The sequence below is a fragment of the Prunus avium genome, chromosome 8 (genome assembly GCF_965620075.1).
Source record: "Prunus avium chromosome 8, drPruAviu1.hap1.1, whole genome shotgun sequence".
Taxonomy (NCBI): domain Eukaryota; kingdom Viridiplantae; phylum Streptophyta; class Magnoliopsida; order Rosales; family Rosaceae; genus Prunus; species Prunus avium.
In genome coordinates this window covers 30,635,156-30,650,472 of record NC_142291.1, presented here as the reverse complement: position 1 = coordinate 30,650,472, position 15,317 = coordinate 30,635,156, and the positions used below count along the sequence as shown (strand labels likewise).

At 37.9% G+C, this 15,317-nt stretch overlaps 2 protein-coding genes across 4 annotated transcripts; one reads left to right on the top strand and one right to left on the bottom strand.

Moving 5' to 3' along the window:
• Positions 1-2,401: 2,401 nt before the first annotated feature.
• Positions 2,402-14,635, top strand: LOC110747281 (putative receptor-like protein kinase At1g49730). 3 transcript variants are annotated; one of them, XM_088245494.1, is made up of 9 exons: positions 2,402-2,623; positions 4,064-4,615; positions 5,146-5,436; positions 5,544-5,805; positions 5,883-5,935; positions 6,296-6,363; positions 6,500-6,589; positions 14,036-14,120; positions 14,211-14,635. In XM_088245494.1, the coding sequence occupies exons 1-9, from the start codon at positions 2,545-2,547 to the stop codon at positions 14,618-14,620; spliced, it is 1,890 nt and encodes a 629-aa protein (XP_088101620.1). In that variant the 5' UTR covers positions 2,402-2,544; the 3' UTR covers positions 14,621-14,635. The 3 variants fall into 3 exon arrangements, with proteins under 3 accessions (XP_088101620.1, XP_088101619.1, XP_088101618.1); XM_088245493.1 differs by lacking the exons at positions 14,036-14,120; positions 14,211-14,635 and adding exons at positions 6,901-6,985; positions 7,077-7,953 and having other exon boundaries at positions 2,408-2,623; positions 5,152-5,436; XM_088245492.1 differs by lacking the exons at positions 14,036-14,120; positions 14,211-14,635 and adding exons at positions 6,901-6,985; positions 7,077-7,953 and having other exon boundaries at positions 2,409-2,623.
• On the bottom strand, positions 8,396-11,439 carry LOC110770613 (putative disease resistance protein At1g50180). The gene has a single exon (XM_088245125.1). It carries the CDS (start codon positions 11,153-11,155, stop codon positions 8,603-8,605), a length of 2,553 nt encoding a protein of 850 aa, XP_088101251.1. The 5' UTR covers positions 11,156-11,439; the 3' UTR covers positions 8,396-8,602.
• Positions 14,636-15,317: the final 682 nt, after the last annotated feature.

The following is a 15,317-nucleotide window of genomic DNA, read 5'->3' as shown; positions in this document are numbered from 1 at the left end:
TGTTTGCTTGAAGCAGCTTCCTTCTCTCTTGACATTACAAGACTTGTAAGTTACAAATTTGACTGACGTTCCACAAAAGGCAATACTTGTAATACGTATTATATGATTATGAAGGAGAAGGTGAAGGTGAAGGTGAAGGTGGAGATCTATCCACACACACACACAAGAAAAAAAGTGAAGGTGAAGGGATATATGGGTTGTTTAGAAATAATGGGTTAAAAGAATATTTTTTGTTGTTGAAATGTAATAGATAAAGTGGGTGAAGAAATATAAAAGAACAATTGCGTATTTATAACATTTTCTTCTCACATACATGATACAGTTTAAGTCCATGCAACTTTGCCCCTTTATGTCCACTTGATGTGAATTTACCATTGTGAATGAGAGTAGCGATAACGCCACTCTTCAATGTTTCTAGTTAAGGTAAATCTATATGCACAAATTGATGTATGTTCCATGTTGTGGTTTAATTTGTGTAGGTTGGTAATAAGGGGTTTTCTTAAATAAATTATTAAAAGTATATTGAAATTAGGAAATTTGCTCTTTAACTAAATAAGTCGTTCTATGGTGAGAGTGCCATATATGGACCATAGATGTGGACATTCATATTAGCCACATGATTCCTATAAATAGTAACTTCACTTAAGTTTAATGAAATGATCTTGTAACTAATATGAAAATGCACATGAGGCGTCCATATACAACACCCTCACTATAGAGTTTCACTAAACTAATAATTCACACTATTCCATTCCATTTTCGTCCAAAAAAAATTTCGTCCAAAAAAATTCCATTCCATGGACTGATAAATATGGGTTATAAAGTATTGGGCTGACATTGCATGTAAATTATTTCAAAAAGAAAAAAATAAAGGGTTGGGGCCTAAACCCACCAATGTGGTGTGGTGTCACTACTGCAGACGCCACCACCACTATTGCACTTTTATTTATTTTTGAACAAAAAAAATCTGAGTTATATTTACAGCAACTATTAATTTATATGCTCCAACAAAACAAAGCTTGTACACACCATTACATCATTGTCATGCATTGTTTTTGTGGCAAAGACAGACAACCACAATACGGACAACATCATCATCACAATTGTTCACAAGGGTGCCAACCTTTTTGCTTTTTAGAACAAACTGATCAAAAAAGAACAAAATTATAAACATTAAAAATAACAAAAAAACAATTAAATCTGTGGGTCTCACATGAACCTTCGTTAATGAAGTCTATGGTTCTCACATGCTACCTGGTCACTAGGATGAGATGATTGGACACATCAACACGGGATTGATTTCCAGGGAATGTAAGGGGTCCACTTAATTGGAGGAGCAATAAGCGCAATCAAAAATTTACTGTGCCAAAGATTAATCCTATCTAATTATGTCAATTCTTATCTAACATATAGTATATTTACCTTCCCTCATCATATTACCCAACAGTTTTTAATTATGTCAATTCTTATCTAACAGTAATCTGCATATTGGTGGTCTAGGTTCGAACACTTATGACAATTTAGTAGTGTGGGTAAGAAACTCTCTTCCTCTTTCAGACGAAAAAAAGAAATAAAAAACTCTCCTTAGCGGGAAAACAAGGAGAAGCTTGAACAAGCTAACATTTATCCTTAGCGAGATAACAAGACATGCTAACATGTACAAGTTTATGAGAAAGCGTACAATATTCTCTTATATGGGTGTTAATATCCGATTTTTATCCGGACTCGATCACTATAGTGTAATTTTCTGTTAATCGGCACATGTTCTTGTTTAAAATCTAAAATCGAAGTTCGTATGGTGATTCTAAAATCCAGTTTTCTAAAATGGAAGTAAACAAGCATATACAGAATGACATTAAAAATAAATAAATAAAAATTCGAAAAAGAAATTGATGAAAATTGATGTTTATCGAAGCAAGTTGCGACTCGAAGCCTAAAACATAGCATGCTGGTCGACCGGCCTATAATCGCATGGCAGAGGAAACCAGAAGATTAACATCCAAATGTAAGAACAGTTTTGAGTCACCCTCTTAGACTCTTTTGTAACTAAAAAGGGAATAAAAACCCAATTTTGGACTTACCACTGATTTCCATTTCCATATGACTCTATATGCACATGCAACTGATACCACTCGAGAAAGCCAAAACTTTGAACAGCACAATGGAAATTAAAAAAACAAAAACAAGAACGTAACTGGGTTTTTTGTGTTCCCAGAAGACCAATGAAATGTGACCCTCCCCAGTATAATACTGGGAAACAGGGCCCCACAGCTACCTATTAAATTTGACAAAGAATAAGAATTCTAAAATTTACCACACGGAAAATTCTCAAAGGAGAGGGTGGTGGGCCCATTCCAGTCAACTCCCACAGTCAAAACCCTCTCTCACTCTCTTTCTCTCACTCTCACACGCACACACACATTCTCAGAGTCACAAGCCTTCGTTTTTGTGGTTCCCAAATGTGTTAACATACTGGCTCGTTGTTTCTTACCCCACTTCTCTTTGCTCTCTTGGTGAGTGGAACTTTCCCTCTTGGTCTCGACCATGGCCGTGTACGGACCGGGATTTCTTCTGGGTTTTCTTGTATTTCTTGGAATGCAGCTTCTCCCTCCAATAATGGCAGGTGAGTAAATATTTCTGGGTCATTTTCTTGTTTCTCATAAAGCTCTGCTTTGGTTGTTGTTCTCTCGTTTGCTTTGCTTCGTTCTGTTTTGAGAGTGACTGAAGAGGCTGCAATTGTATTTAGTTATTCATATGATTGTTGCTTTCGTTTTCCATCTTATTGCATTTCATGTTTTGGGCGCTTTCACTTTCAGAGACCCCATTTTGGGTTTATAGGAGATGGGTCCTATAGAAAATTTCAAGTCCTTGACATTTTTTTATAAATTTTTTTTAGGCACCCGTGAGTTCTGTATTTCTTCTTTCCCTTTTAACGAAAAAATTAATGTGCTGCGATTTTTAATGGGGGCACTTACAATGTGTATCATTTTCTCGGAGATTTTGGGATTTTACGAACTCATTCATTTGGTGGAGGTGCTCTTGGTGGATAGATGTTATTGGCATGGTCGTGTCGTGTGTTTCAATTTTGAGCTCAATTTGGCTACAAGCTCACTTTTGCATTTTTAATGGGCATTTCAGAAGTGTTCTTTCGCACATTATTGGTTTTGCTTAGGAGTTTATAGCCAAAGTAGTTACACTGCAACTGGGTTTTTGTAGTTTCAGAAATCTCTATGTGTTCTGGTGTATTCCAACTGTTTTAGTATTATTGTTGCCTCGCATAAGTATCTTATTCTTGTCTTTCATATAAGCTATATAAGAAAAGGTTGCTGACCTTATAAAGAGTCACATGTGCTTGCTTGGCTTTGTGTCCTATACCAATACGGTGTGCAAGATAGAGCATTGCATCAATGCATCACAGCAAAATACGATTAAAACTTTTATAGCTCCCACGTAAATAAGGAGTTGCCTTGTTCTTTGGAAGATCTATCTCGTGTCTGGTACTTCATATACTGGTACACGTGAAAGATAACATATTTGTGATCTGTCTTGGTTTGCAATCATTATCACAATAGCACTTCATTGAACTTTTTAGGATAATCCAAGAAAATTCATCTTCATTCATGAATAAAGTGCATTGCTGAGTCATAATCTTTTCTGTAAGTGACAAATGTGCTTATTCTATATCTCAAATAGGACGCTATTTTTCTTTTCTTCCTTAAGTTGTTCTTATTCTTTACTTATGTACAACACAAGTTTTGAGATCCAAGACTCAGATGTGCTGGACCCTGCATGAAGAAGTCTGAAAAGCTGCAAGATATGGGTTATCTACGTACTTATTTTCTTTGCAGAATCTTATATCTCCTTTCCAAGGCTGTGATATGTTTGCCTTGATACAAACTTTTAAATCCAATTGTAAAGATTACTAGTACTTTTCTGTACTGTTTAAACAGTCTGATGTCCCATGTTGCAGCTGTTTTTCAATGAAATATGGTTTCCATAACTGATACCCCAAAAATGGGAAGAAAAAGCCATCTCATGTTGCCCATAATTTCTACTTTTGCAGAGTGCCCCTTAAAGTTGAGTGGATCAAACGTTACTCTGGCAGCTTCCTTGTGCTCTAATAACGATGACAGAGGAAAGTGTTGCCGCTATATAAATGCTTTCATTGCTGTTTCTATTGCTCAGTATGCAAATTCAACAAGCAACTTAGGGGTTCCTTCAAATTTATCTGACATATGCCTCCATTCTATATCACAAACCTTAGAACTGTATGGAGTTCCCCGAAATGCAACAGCTTTCTGTGGGTTTGGGACAAAAATTCCAGTAAATTATGAGTGTAAGGGCCGAACAACTGTTACACAGATGCTGCGGTCTCCAAAATTCATTGATGTCATGGAAAATTGCAAAGTACCACTTTCGGAGGAAAGTACTTGCAAGAAGTGTTTAAATGCTGGCATTGTTTATCTTCATCATCTATTAGGAACAGAAGATAATATAACATTGAGTACCTGCCGGGACGCAACTTTTGCTGCACTGGCTAGTCAAGTTGATGATGCTTCAGCTATTGGCATTGCAAGCTGTTTCTTTCAAGTCCAGGGGCTTAACATCCTACCAGGTATGGATAGTTCTGGCAGAGAATGAAATTTCAGTTTGTAAGATGTGACAAATATTGGTAAACTGGAATGATGAATGAATTTTTGGATCCAGTTTTGTTGAGATAAGATAAGGCCCCTTCAAATGAACTTGGTCCTTCAACTTTGCCTTTGTCATTTAATTATTTATTTTTGTCGTGGAAAGGTTGGTGTTGGGAACAACTTTAATGTATTTTGAAATGTTTCTATAGCAAGCTTTGGATGAGGATATCTATGCCAGTACATCATTTTTCTTGAAACATATTGCAGCAGTGATCCTTGTTTGTTTTTTCAATCACATAGTCCAGTAAAATGTACAATACATTTTTGTTATGAAAGTTATCCTTGTAATTTTAAAAGCAGAAGATCTGGATTTAACTTATTATTCATGGTAATTATGTGTTGGCATGTTTTATAAATGGGGTTCTTGGTCTATATATATTTATATATATATATATTTTAATCCAAACAGTTAAGGATTCTTTTATTTTTTTGCTTACGATTGTGTTTCTAGTTTCAGAGCCATCCCCATCATCCACCCCAAAGGCTTCTCCGAGCCCTTTGGTGGCTTCTAGCCCAAGCCAACACTCGTTGGGTCTTCCCATAAGTGAAAAACATCATTCCTACCACTTGACAATGGTTCCAGGTATTGGGATTGCAGTAACAGCTGTCGCTGTAATGATGCTTTTAGTCTTGATAGTTCTCATTCGTAGGAAAAGTAAAGAGCTTCTGGAGTCTGAGAATATAGATAAAAAATCATCAAAATCCTTTCCCTCAACTCCTGCTATGAGGAAATTTCAGGAAGGTACAATTCTAGGTTTTTTTTCCTGTTAATTTGCTTTCATAGTGACTGGTATTCCTTATTGAATATTTTTTGTTGGGGTTCCTCTCCGGGATGGGAAATAAGTGCAGGTGCTCCATCTATGTTCCGAAAATTCAGCTACAAGGAAATAAAGAAGGCGACAGAAACATTCAACACGATCATTGGACGAGGGGGATTTGGAACTGTGTACAAAGCTCACTTTAGTGATGGTTTAGTGGCAGCAGTGAAGCGGATGAACAAAGTTTCAGAGCAGGGGGAGCATGAGTTCTGCAGAGAGATAGTGCTCCTTGCCAGATTGCATCATCGTCATCTTGTTTCTCTAAGGGGTTTTTGCAGTGAGAAACATGAGAGGTAGATGATTTATGTGGATTTGTGTATGTTTGTGGAGCTTATGTACCTGCCCAAATGCTTTATGTGTTTCTTGGCAGGTTTCTCATGTATGAATACATGGCAAATGGTAGCTTGAAGGATCATCTTCACTGTATGCTACTCCATCTCCCGAATTCACTTGCTTTGAGAATGGTGTTGTAAAACCACTTTATGGAAAGGGATGATTTGATGGTGTTTTTCATCCCATTTGAAGTCCATTGTTTTATCTTTTGGTGCCTCTCTGTCTCTGTCTGTCTGTCTGTCTGTCTGTCTGTCTGTCTGTCTGTCTCTCTCTCTCTCTCTCTCGGTGGAATCCCACTTAATATGGTGATTGTCACCTTTCCGAATGATATATTCAGGCATCCAAAAGCTATGGAAGACGACATAAAATCATTCTCTTATTTTGTTTCCAAACCAACATTTTTTTAAGGCCATTAATCTATCCTGAATATGTTTACTCACGTGTATGCAGCTCCAAATAGAACTCCTCTAACTTGGCGGACTAGAGTCCAAATTGCCATTGACGTGGCTAATGCTCTGGTAAACTCATGGGTTATGCTTATCTTGTTACTGGCTTGTTTTGTTCATGAGATTTCAGATTTGTTCACAATCAGTTACACAAACACACACACTGAAAAAATAGATTTTCTTCCTAATTTGCTGTTCTGAACTGCAGGAGTATCTCCATTTCTATTGTGATCCTCCTCTGTGCCATAGAGATATTAAGTCTAGCAACATCTTATTGGATGAGAGTTTTCGTGCCAAGGTATATGGTTGGATACAGATATAGCTTTTAATACAATCTCTTTGGTGCAAATTTTTAATTTTTAATTTTTATTTTGTAAACAACTAAATGAAGAAAGATAATAGTTTCTCTTAATAGATCCAGGTGTGTTCACATACTCATTTGTGACTAAATTTTCTCCTCTTTAAATAAAAGAGGTTCAAAAAGGAAAGGACACTTTTTACAATTACTTTTAGAGTCTTAAGATATTATGGCATGGAATGTATTCTGAAAATGCATGCTAATAACCCCTTTTAAATTCTTTGAAATAGATCTCTCTCCTTTTGTTCCAGGTTGCGGATTTTGGCCTTGCGCATGCATCGAAAGATGGTTCTATTTGCTTTGAAGCGGTAAACACGGATATCCGGGGCACTCCAGGTTAGAGTCAAGCTTGTTTAATAGCCTGAAATAAAAAAAGATATATATTTTCTTGCTAAAGAACTTAAGAATATTGAACGGATGACTTCAGGTTATATGGATCCTGAGTATGTGGTTACCCAAGAGCTGACGGAGAAAAGTGATGTGTACAGCTATGGTGTGCTACTGTTGGAGATAGTGACTGCGAGACGTGCAATACAAGACAACAGGAATTTGGTAGAATGGTCGCAAAAATACATGGCATCAGAGTTAAGGCTACCTGATCTAGTGGATCCCAGTATACGGGATTCAGTTGATCTGGATCAGCTTCAGACTATCATGTCTGTTGTGAGATGGTGCACCCAGAAAGAAGGCCGGGATAGGCCTTCAATTAAACAGGTGCTCAGGCTTTTGTATGAGAGTTCAGATCCAATGTATAGTGGATTTCTAGCAGCTGTGGACAATGAAGAGTGCGAAGAGACTGAAGGACGGGGAAGGAATAGTAAAGGGAAGATGCATAGGAATGACATGATTTTTCACAGTGGGGATGGAAGATATCTTGCTTCTTCTTCAAGTACATCCAGATCCTACTGTAGTAGAAGCTTCTTGCTGGAAAATGGTTCCCCACAATCCCCTCCAAATATTCTATCCGTTTGAAGCATTCATTTAGCCATTATCACCATTTAGAAAGGGCTGGTAGCACTTGATCATTTTTGAAACCACTGAATCAGATTGCCGGCCTGTTGCGAGATTAGAGGTACGTTGAGTATTTCTTTAGCTCAACCTTTGAAAAGCAAATCAAACAACTTCAAGGTGTTTCCCAGTATCGGCCAAAGGCCAAAGAAAATTGTGAGGACGGTAATGTTGCATCCTTTTGTGTTTTGCTTGTTAAAAGTTTTGGGGAAGAGAAACATAAATATATATATATACATCTTTGCTTGTACTATGGGTATGAAGTTTGACAATTTTATAACCGACATTTAGTATCAGTTAGTGTTATACCTAGAAGAAATGTCTTTTGGATATATAATTCCACATGAATTCGAGTTACTTGTGATGGCCAAAACAGATAAAAAGCAATCTTACTCATCCGTGTCCCAAAAGGGCTGAAAACAAGCCTGAGGCTTGCATCAGAAATAAGCCTGCATTTATCTGCATATTGCATTGGATTGCTAAATTTCAAATCTGGCATTGGATCGGATGTGAGAACCCAATTGAATCAAATCAAACGTAGTTGGTTTCATGCAATTTTTCCTCTTTTAGTAATTTGAAATTGAATAAATTATGAACATTTTAAAGTGATTTGATGGAGAATTATGTCGGTTTTATATTATAATGGACCGGCATACATACGGTACAGCCTCAGAATAATCCTCAACTCAAGCAATCAAACAGCAAGCTTGAAAAACAAAAGAAAAACAGCAGCAAAACAATGCAAACCCACCCTCAACTCAATTACGTAGTATTTTCTTTCAGAAATTAACACTCGACGAACAACAAACTTTTATTAGGAAAAGCCAAACAAACAGCCTGCAAAATAACCCAAATAGCTAGTAGAACCGGAGGAAATAGACAGACCAGCGGACAGGGAGAAATTTAAAGAAATAAGACAGACCAGCCAATATAAATCCCCTTCCTTCAAGAGTTTGTAGTCAATAACTTAAATCGTTCTGGAATCCTCCACAAACTTGGACAGCGGTCTATCTTTAGATTCTTGAGCTTCATCATTGCCTCTTCTTCCACTATCAACTCCTCCAATTCATCTAAATTTTGTAGATGTAGAATGTGCAACTGAGGAAACCCTTCCGAGGAGGAGCAAACCAGTTTTCTCCACTTGTATGAATCGTATCCCAAGAGAAGCATCTTTAGGTTTGGCAACCTCCCAAGCTTAACTATTGAATCTTCCTCGAGATCGGAATGAAAAAGACTTAGCTTGATGAGGTTCGGTGGGAATTGGTGTGGATCAGGTAGCTTCTTTATTTTCCCTTTCAAATGGAGCTTGTGGAGATGCTCCAAATGAGAAAGGCTTATGGCTGTTGGCAATGTAGAATTGCAAAAAAGAAAATCCAGCGACAAGGATTCAAGGCAGTGCAATCTCTCTATGTTGGAAACCACTGAGTTGAATTCTTCTCCCACTAATTGTACTATTTTCAGTCGTCGCAGATTAGTCAAGCTGGCTAAACGGCCATATGTCCATCCTCCACCCGTTACCCCTTTTAGGGTCCTTAAATTGTTTAAGAAAACCAATCTAGAATTCATTACAGCAGGTGGACTGACGACCACCAAATGTCTCAAATTCTTCGACTTCCAAATAACATCAGGAAAACACGGCTGATGTATGAAATTTGTTACTTCGAGTGTCTGTAGATTCTTCAGTTTTCCAATTGATCGAGGCAGATCGGGTTTCCACATATCTGTTCTCATTAATACTCCTAGACACCTCAGTTGAATTAGGTTTCCTACAACACTTAGTGCTCGAGATGGAAAGGGAACACCATCTAGGACCCTGAGCAACTTGAAATCCTTGAAAACAAAGTCGAATTTTGAATCCCGTATGTTGAAAAATAGAAGGGAGCGTAAATAGGGGGCATACGGCTTTAGAAAAACATACAGGTTATCATGTTCACCATGGATTGCAAGCCTTCGACATTTGGTCCGTTGTGATGTTGGCGATTCAATTTCCTGCCCACTATAAATTTCAAGAAAACTTTCCTCTCTGCCCTTGGAGATAGAGAAGTCTTTGAGAACATCATGCATGCGAACGGCTTTAAGACTTCCAAGTGAGGTTAGTGTTCCTACCTGGATCATGCACCTATCAACCAACTCGTTTAAGCAATTTTCGGCGACACCTTCCGCAGCTTCTTCTCTTTGTTGTGGTAAGAATCCTTCTGCAACCCACAATTGTATCAACTTTGTTTTCGATATAGAGGAATCCTCAGGGAAAAGACCCATATAGAGAAAACATGATTTTAAGTGGAAAGGCAAATCATTGTAGCTTAGAGCTAAAACTGCAGAAACACGATCTTGGTCAATCAGGCGAGAGTCGATGTTTTGAAGCACGCGTCTCCATTCCTCTGCGGTCTTCCTTTTCGTGGACAATAATCCTCCAAGCACCACCACTGCTAGTGGCAGACCACCGCATTTCGCCATCATCTGTCTCCCGATATTTTCCAAATCAGAAGGCATTTCATTCATTCCCGGGAATGCTTTCTTGCGGAACAGTAAAAAGCTTTCTTCTTGCGTTAGAAACCGCGGCTCAATTTGTTCGCTATCTGCATATAAAGCAACTTCCTTTTTTCGGGTGGTGAGCATCACCTTACTTCCCATCTTTCCACTTGGAAATGCAGATTGCATGCTATCCCAGACCTCTGTTTCCCAAATATCATCAAGAACCACTAAATACCTTCTCTCCTTCAACAATTCGTGCAACTTCGATATCAATGCCTCCTCTTCTAGTTTCTTCAAATCCTCCATATTGCAATTAGGACTTACAACTACAATTATCCCTTGCAGAGTGTCTCTTCTACGGTAATCTTTAGATACATAAACAAATGCTTTGCAATCAAATTGTTTTGCGATATCACAATGATTGTACAATTTTTTTGCAAGAGTGGTTTTGTCTAGACCCCCCATGCCCACAATAGAAACCACACGGCGATGCAGGTCCATGCTAGATAGTTGTCTTAGCAATGCTTTGGTATCTTCTACAAGACCAACCAAATCATCTTCCTCGATATTGGGCGATGTCTGTCTCCACCATCGTAGCCTTTCATTTGCAGAAGCAATCGTCCCTTCACGTCCCTCTCGACTAGTGCTGGTGATCCCAAAATGTTCTTTTTGGCTTGAAATGTTTTGGACCCTAGATTGGATTTTTCCAATCTTCTTTCCAGCCCAGTAACGATTGATTAACTTTGCAGTTATGTTCCATGAACTGTGAGATGCTGCTTCTGCAATGTAAGTTTCTATAACATATTCGGCATCCAAAGCCACTTCTCTTATTTGAGACACCCAATTGCGAAGTCTTTCATTTTTCTCTTGCTCTGCATCTGCATCCTTGAGGAAACTTTGCATCCACCGCAGTTCGTCTCGTAGTTGCTCAACCTTGTCGCCCACACCTTCCAAGAGAAGTGCTTCTTCGGTGATCCAGTTCGTGAGCTTTTCGACGACAGTCGAAACTGCAAACTCAGCCATCTTCTCTCTCTGGTCCGATTCTTTCCCTGTTTCTTTTTCCAACAATAAAAATGGCTGGCTCTTAATAATTAATGGATGGAGATTACTTTTTTCTGGCTTTTGTTGATATGAATGATTGGTTGCTGTTCTTCACCTAGGTATCTGAGTTCCTTGGATTCCCTTAACACAACGTGAAATTTGCTTTCGGATAAAGATAAAGTTCCTCATCTTTGTGAGAAGAGAAGAATTGAATTTCAAGGAACTTGCAAAGCGTTATTGCACCAATAATGATAAAGTTCCTCATTTGAGTGGGAACAATTGAATTTGAAGACACTTGGAAAAAATAACTGTAAAGTGATTGGTGAGTCCCTCCTGCAGAATTGTACAGTTTTTTTGTTATGGGTCCTTCGATGCACCCACGTTCCTCATATTCAAGGAACTTGCAAAGCGTTATTGCTTGGTGGATGCCCACCTAAAACTTTTTATACTTTTCAGCACCAATAATGTTTAAACATCTTTTACACAAGGACAGGATGGAGCCTCTGATAAGAACCAAAAATGTTAATATAGTTTTTTATTAACAATTGGACAAAGTAAAATGGAAACATGCAGCAAATCAAATGGGCAATCTGACAAAGGAAAGTGCTGTGAAACAAGTGTAGAAATTGTTATGGCTTTTATTGACATTATTTAATGCATTAGGGTGGAATTGGAATGTGAAAGGAATATTTGTTGTCTGGTGCTTTCGGCTGGCTTGAGGCAATGATAGTGCTTTCGGCTTGGGTTAGAGTGGCTCTAGCATAGGGTTAACTTTGAAGAGAGACAAATTATACTTAATTGTGTAAACTCAACAGCCAAATACTTTAATACTTTAATTACTAAAGTTTCTTTTTCTCTCTCTCCTTTGGTTTATTCAGCTTTTGATTTGGCTCAAATAATGTTTATATGTCTCTTTGATTTTGTTTTTTCAAATTTATTGAAGTTGCCCCTTTTGGAAATTTTGAAATATGGACCCTCGCTAACTAAACCACTCCGCTGAGCCAATGTCCTTGAGCTTCAAATTGTTCTTCGTCCAAGCCTCTGATTTTTGGTTTTTCTAGGTTTTCTTGGTTTGTTGTAGATTTCTTTGTTCACATATCTCTCCGAAAATAGTATTTAAAAAAAAAATGAATTCTGAAAATAGTTTTTAATTTGAAGGAAATATACTGAATTAATCAAAAAATATACCACTTTCATTAATCTGAACAAAAAAAATATGGCTTATAATTGATCCCAACAAAAAAATAAAATTAGCGCACGCCTGTAAATATTACTTGGTTGCGTCATTTGTCTTTGCTTTGGCTATTTAATAAGGTATGGCTTGGCAAAGAGATAGTGTGGGCAGTTTTTGTGAGCACAAAATGTGAGAGAGTGCTCGTCATGGTGCAAGCCGTATGCACCATGGTGTCTTTGCTGCCGTACTTTTTGTATGAGTGTTCTTCCTTTGTAGTCGCGTGAATGACTTGAGTGTATTTGGGTTCTCCCATACAAAAAAGAGAAAAAAAAAAAAGAAAAAAAAAGTTCTCATTGTTTATATAGATCTCCCATATTAATAAAATTAAAAAATTTAGCACATCTCCAGAAAAATTCTTAGTTCCGCCATGACCACATTAACTGATAATTCTATAAACTTAATGTTTTATTTTAGTTCAAATAGTCAAACAATGTTGATTTCTCTCTCTCTCTCTCTCTCTCTCTCTCTCTCTCTCAAATTAAATTTTTTTATTTATGATATTGGACTCGGATTATATTAGGATGGATCAGTGTTCATCATCTTCCTTCTAACCAACCAAAATAAATAAATAGGAAAATAATTAAAAAAACAAAACGCTTTTACAACCAAATAGGAAAATACCATTGGTATGAAGTTTAACAATTTTATAACCAACATTTAGTATAAATTAGTGTCATACCTAGAAGAAATGTCTTTTTCTGGTCGAAACACACTTTCAATTACGAAAGGGAAAAAGAGGGCCACTGGCCAATACAACCAAAAAACGCACCAGGCAAAGCTAAAACCCAGGATAACAACTTAAACACCCCAGGGGACTAAAAGAGGAGGCACACAAGCCTACCACAGGGGACTAAAAGAAGAAATGTCTTTTGGATATATAATTCCACATGCATTCGAGTTACTTGTGATGGCCAAAACAGATAATAAAAAAAACAATCTTGGTCATTGGTGTCCCAAAATGGCTGAAAACAATATAGTCATTCGATTTTCAGAAATTAAAACCGAACAACTTTTATAAGGAAAAGCCAAATAAACAACATGCAAAACAAAAAGCAGAACCCAAATTAATAGCTAGAACTGGAGGAAATTAGACAGACCAACGAACAAGCTCACTGCCCAAACTCTTCACTCCAATGCAAGCAAATAAACATCTAGGCCAGCAATATATATCCCCAAAATTCAACCAACATATATCCCCTTCCTTCAAGAGTATGTAGTCAATAACTTAAATCGTTCTGGAATCTTTTGCAATCTTGGACAGTGGTCTATCTTTAGATTCTTGAGCTTCATCATTGCGTTGCCCCTTCTTCCACTATCAATTCCTCCAAAGACAATAAAGATTGTAAATGTAGAATGTGCAACTGGGGAAACCCTTCCGAGGAGGAGCAAACCAGTTTTGTCCACGTGTATGAATCGGATCCCAAGAGAAGCATCTTTAGGTTTGGCAACCTCCCAAGCCTAACTATTGAATCTTCCTCGAGATAGGAAGACCACAGAGTTAGCTTGACGAGGTTTGGTGGGAATTGGAGTGGATCAGGTAGCTTCTTTATTTTCCCATCCAAACTGAGCTTGTGGAGATGCTCCCCTTTTAAATTCTTTGAAATAGATCTCTCTCCTTTTTGTTCCAGGTTGCAGATTTTGGCCTTGCACATGCTTCGAAAGATGGTTCTATTTGCTTTGAAGTGGTAAACACGGATATCCGGGGCACTCCAGGTTAGAGTCAAGCTTGTTTAATAGCCTGACATAAAAAAGATATATTTTTTCTTGCTAAAGAACTTAAGAATATTGAACGGATGACTTCAGGTTATATGGATCCTGAGTATGTGGTTACCCAAGAGCTGACGGAGAAAAGTGATGTGTACAGCTATGGTGTGCTACTGTTGGAGATAGTGACTGCGAGACGTGCAATACAAGACAACAGGAATTTGGTAGAATGGTCGCAAAAATACATGGCATCAGAGTTAAGGCTACCTGATCTAGTGGATCCCAGTATACGGGATTCAGTTGATCTGGATCAGCTTCAGACTATCATGTCTGTTGTGAGATGGTGCACCCAGAAAGAAGGCCGGAATAGGCCTTCAATTAAACAGGTGCTCAGGCTTTTGTATGAGAGTTCAGATCCAATGTATAGTGGATTTCTAGCAGCTGTGGACAATGAAGAGTGCGAAGAGACTGAAGGAAGGGGAAGGAATAGTAAAGGGTGCCAAAGATAGTGTAATTGAGAGAATAGAGATGAACTTGGAGAAGAAGATTTGCAGAGAATGCTAATCTGAAATTGTATTACTCACTTGAGAGTTATATGCAATTGTACATGGTTAATTAATAATTACATCTAGCACAAATCCTGGAAAGGTATCCCTAAAACATGGATGTGTAAACATCCCTAAAACATGGGTATGTAAACATGGAAAAGTATGAGAGATAGTAGACAAGCTTTCCTTGGTTTAGGGTCTTGTCTATGTCTTGTTTTTGTCTTAACTAACACTCCCCCTCAAGTTGGTGCAAAGATATCACGCATGCCCAACTTGTCAAGTGAATCATAAAAAACTTTACTTGATACGGCCTTCGTCAGAATGTCGGCAAGTTGGTTTTCCGAGTTTACAAACGGAAACTTAATTATACCCTTTTCAAGTTTCTCTTTGATGAAGTGTCGGTCGACTTCCACATGCTTGGTACGGTCGTGTTGTACTGGGTTATGTGCTATCTCGATAGCAGCTTTATTGTCACAGTACAAGTTTGTAGCCTTTAATGGTTTAACTCCAAGGTCCTTCAGTAAGTTCCGTAACCAGAGCAATTCACACAGTCCTTGAGCCATTCCCCTAAATTCTGCTTCAGCACTTGATCTAGCCACAACTTTTTGCTTCTTACTTCTCCAAGTGACTAAGTTGCCACCCACAAAAGTAAAATATC

Coding starts and splice junctions, on each gene's coding strand:
- LOC110770613 (XM_088245125.1), bottom strand. CDS start 11,155: ATGGCTGAGTTTGCAGTTTCGACTGTCGTCGAAAAGCTCACGAACTGG.
- LOC110747281 (XM_088245492.1), top strand. CDS start 2,545: ATGGCCGTGTACGGACCGGGATTTCTTCTGGGTTTTCTTGTATTTCTT. Junction 5,437..5,543: donor TATGAGGAAATTTCAGGAAG/GTACAATTCTAG, acceptor AAATAAGTGCAG/GTGCTCCATCTATGTTCCGA. Junction 6,590..6,900: donor ATGAGAGTTTTCGTGCCAAG/GTATATGGTTGG, acceptor CTTTTGTTCCAG/GTTGCGGATTTTGGCCTTGC.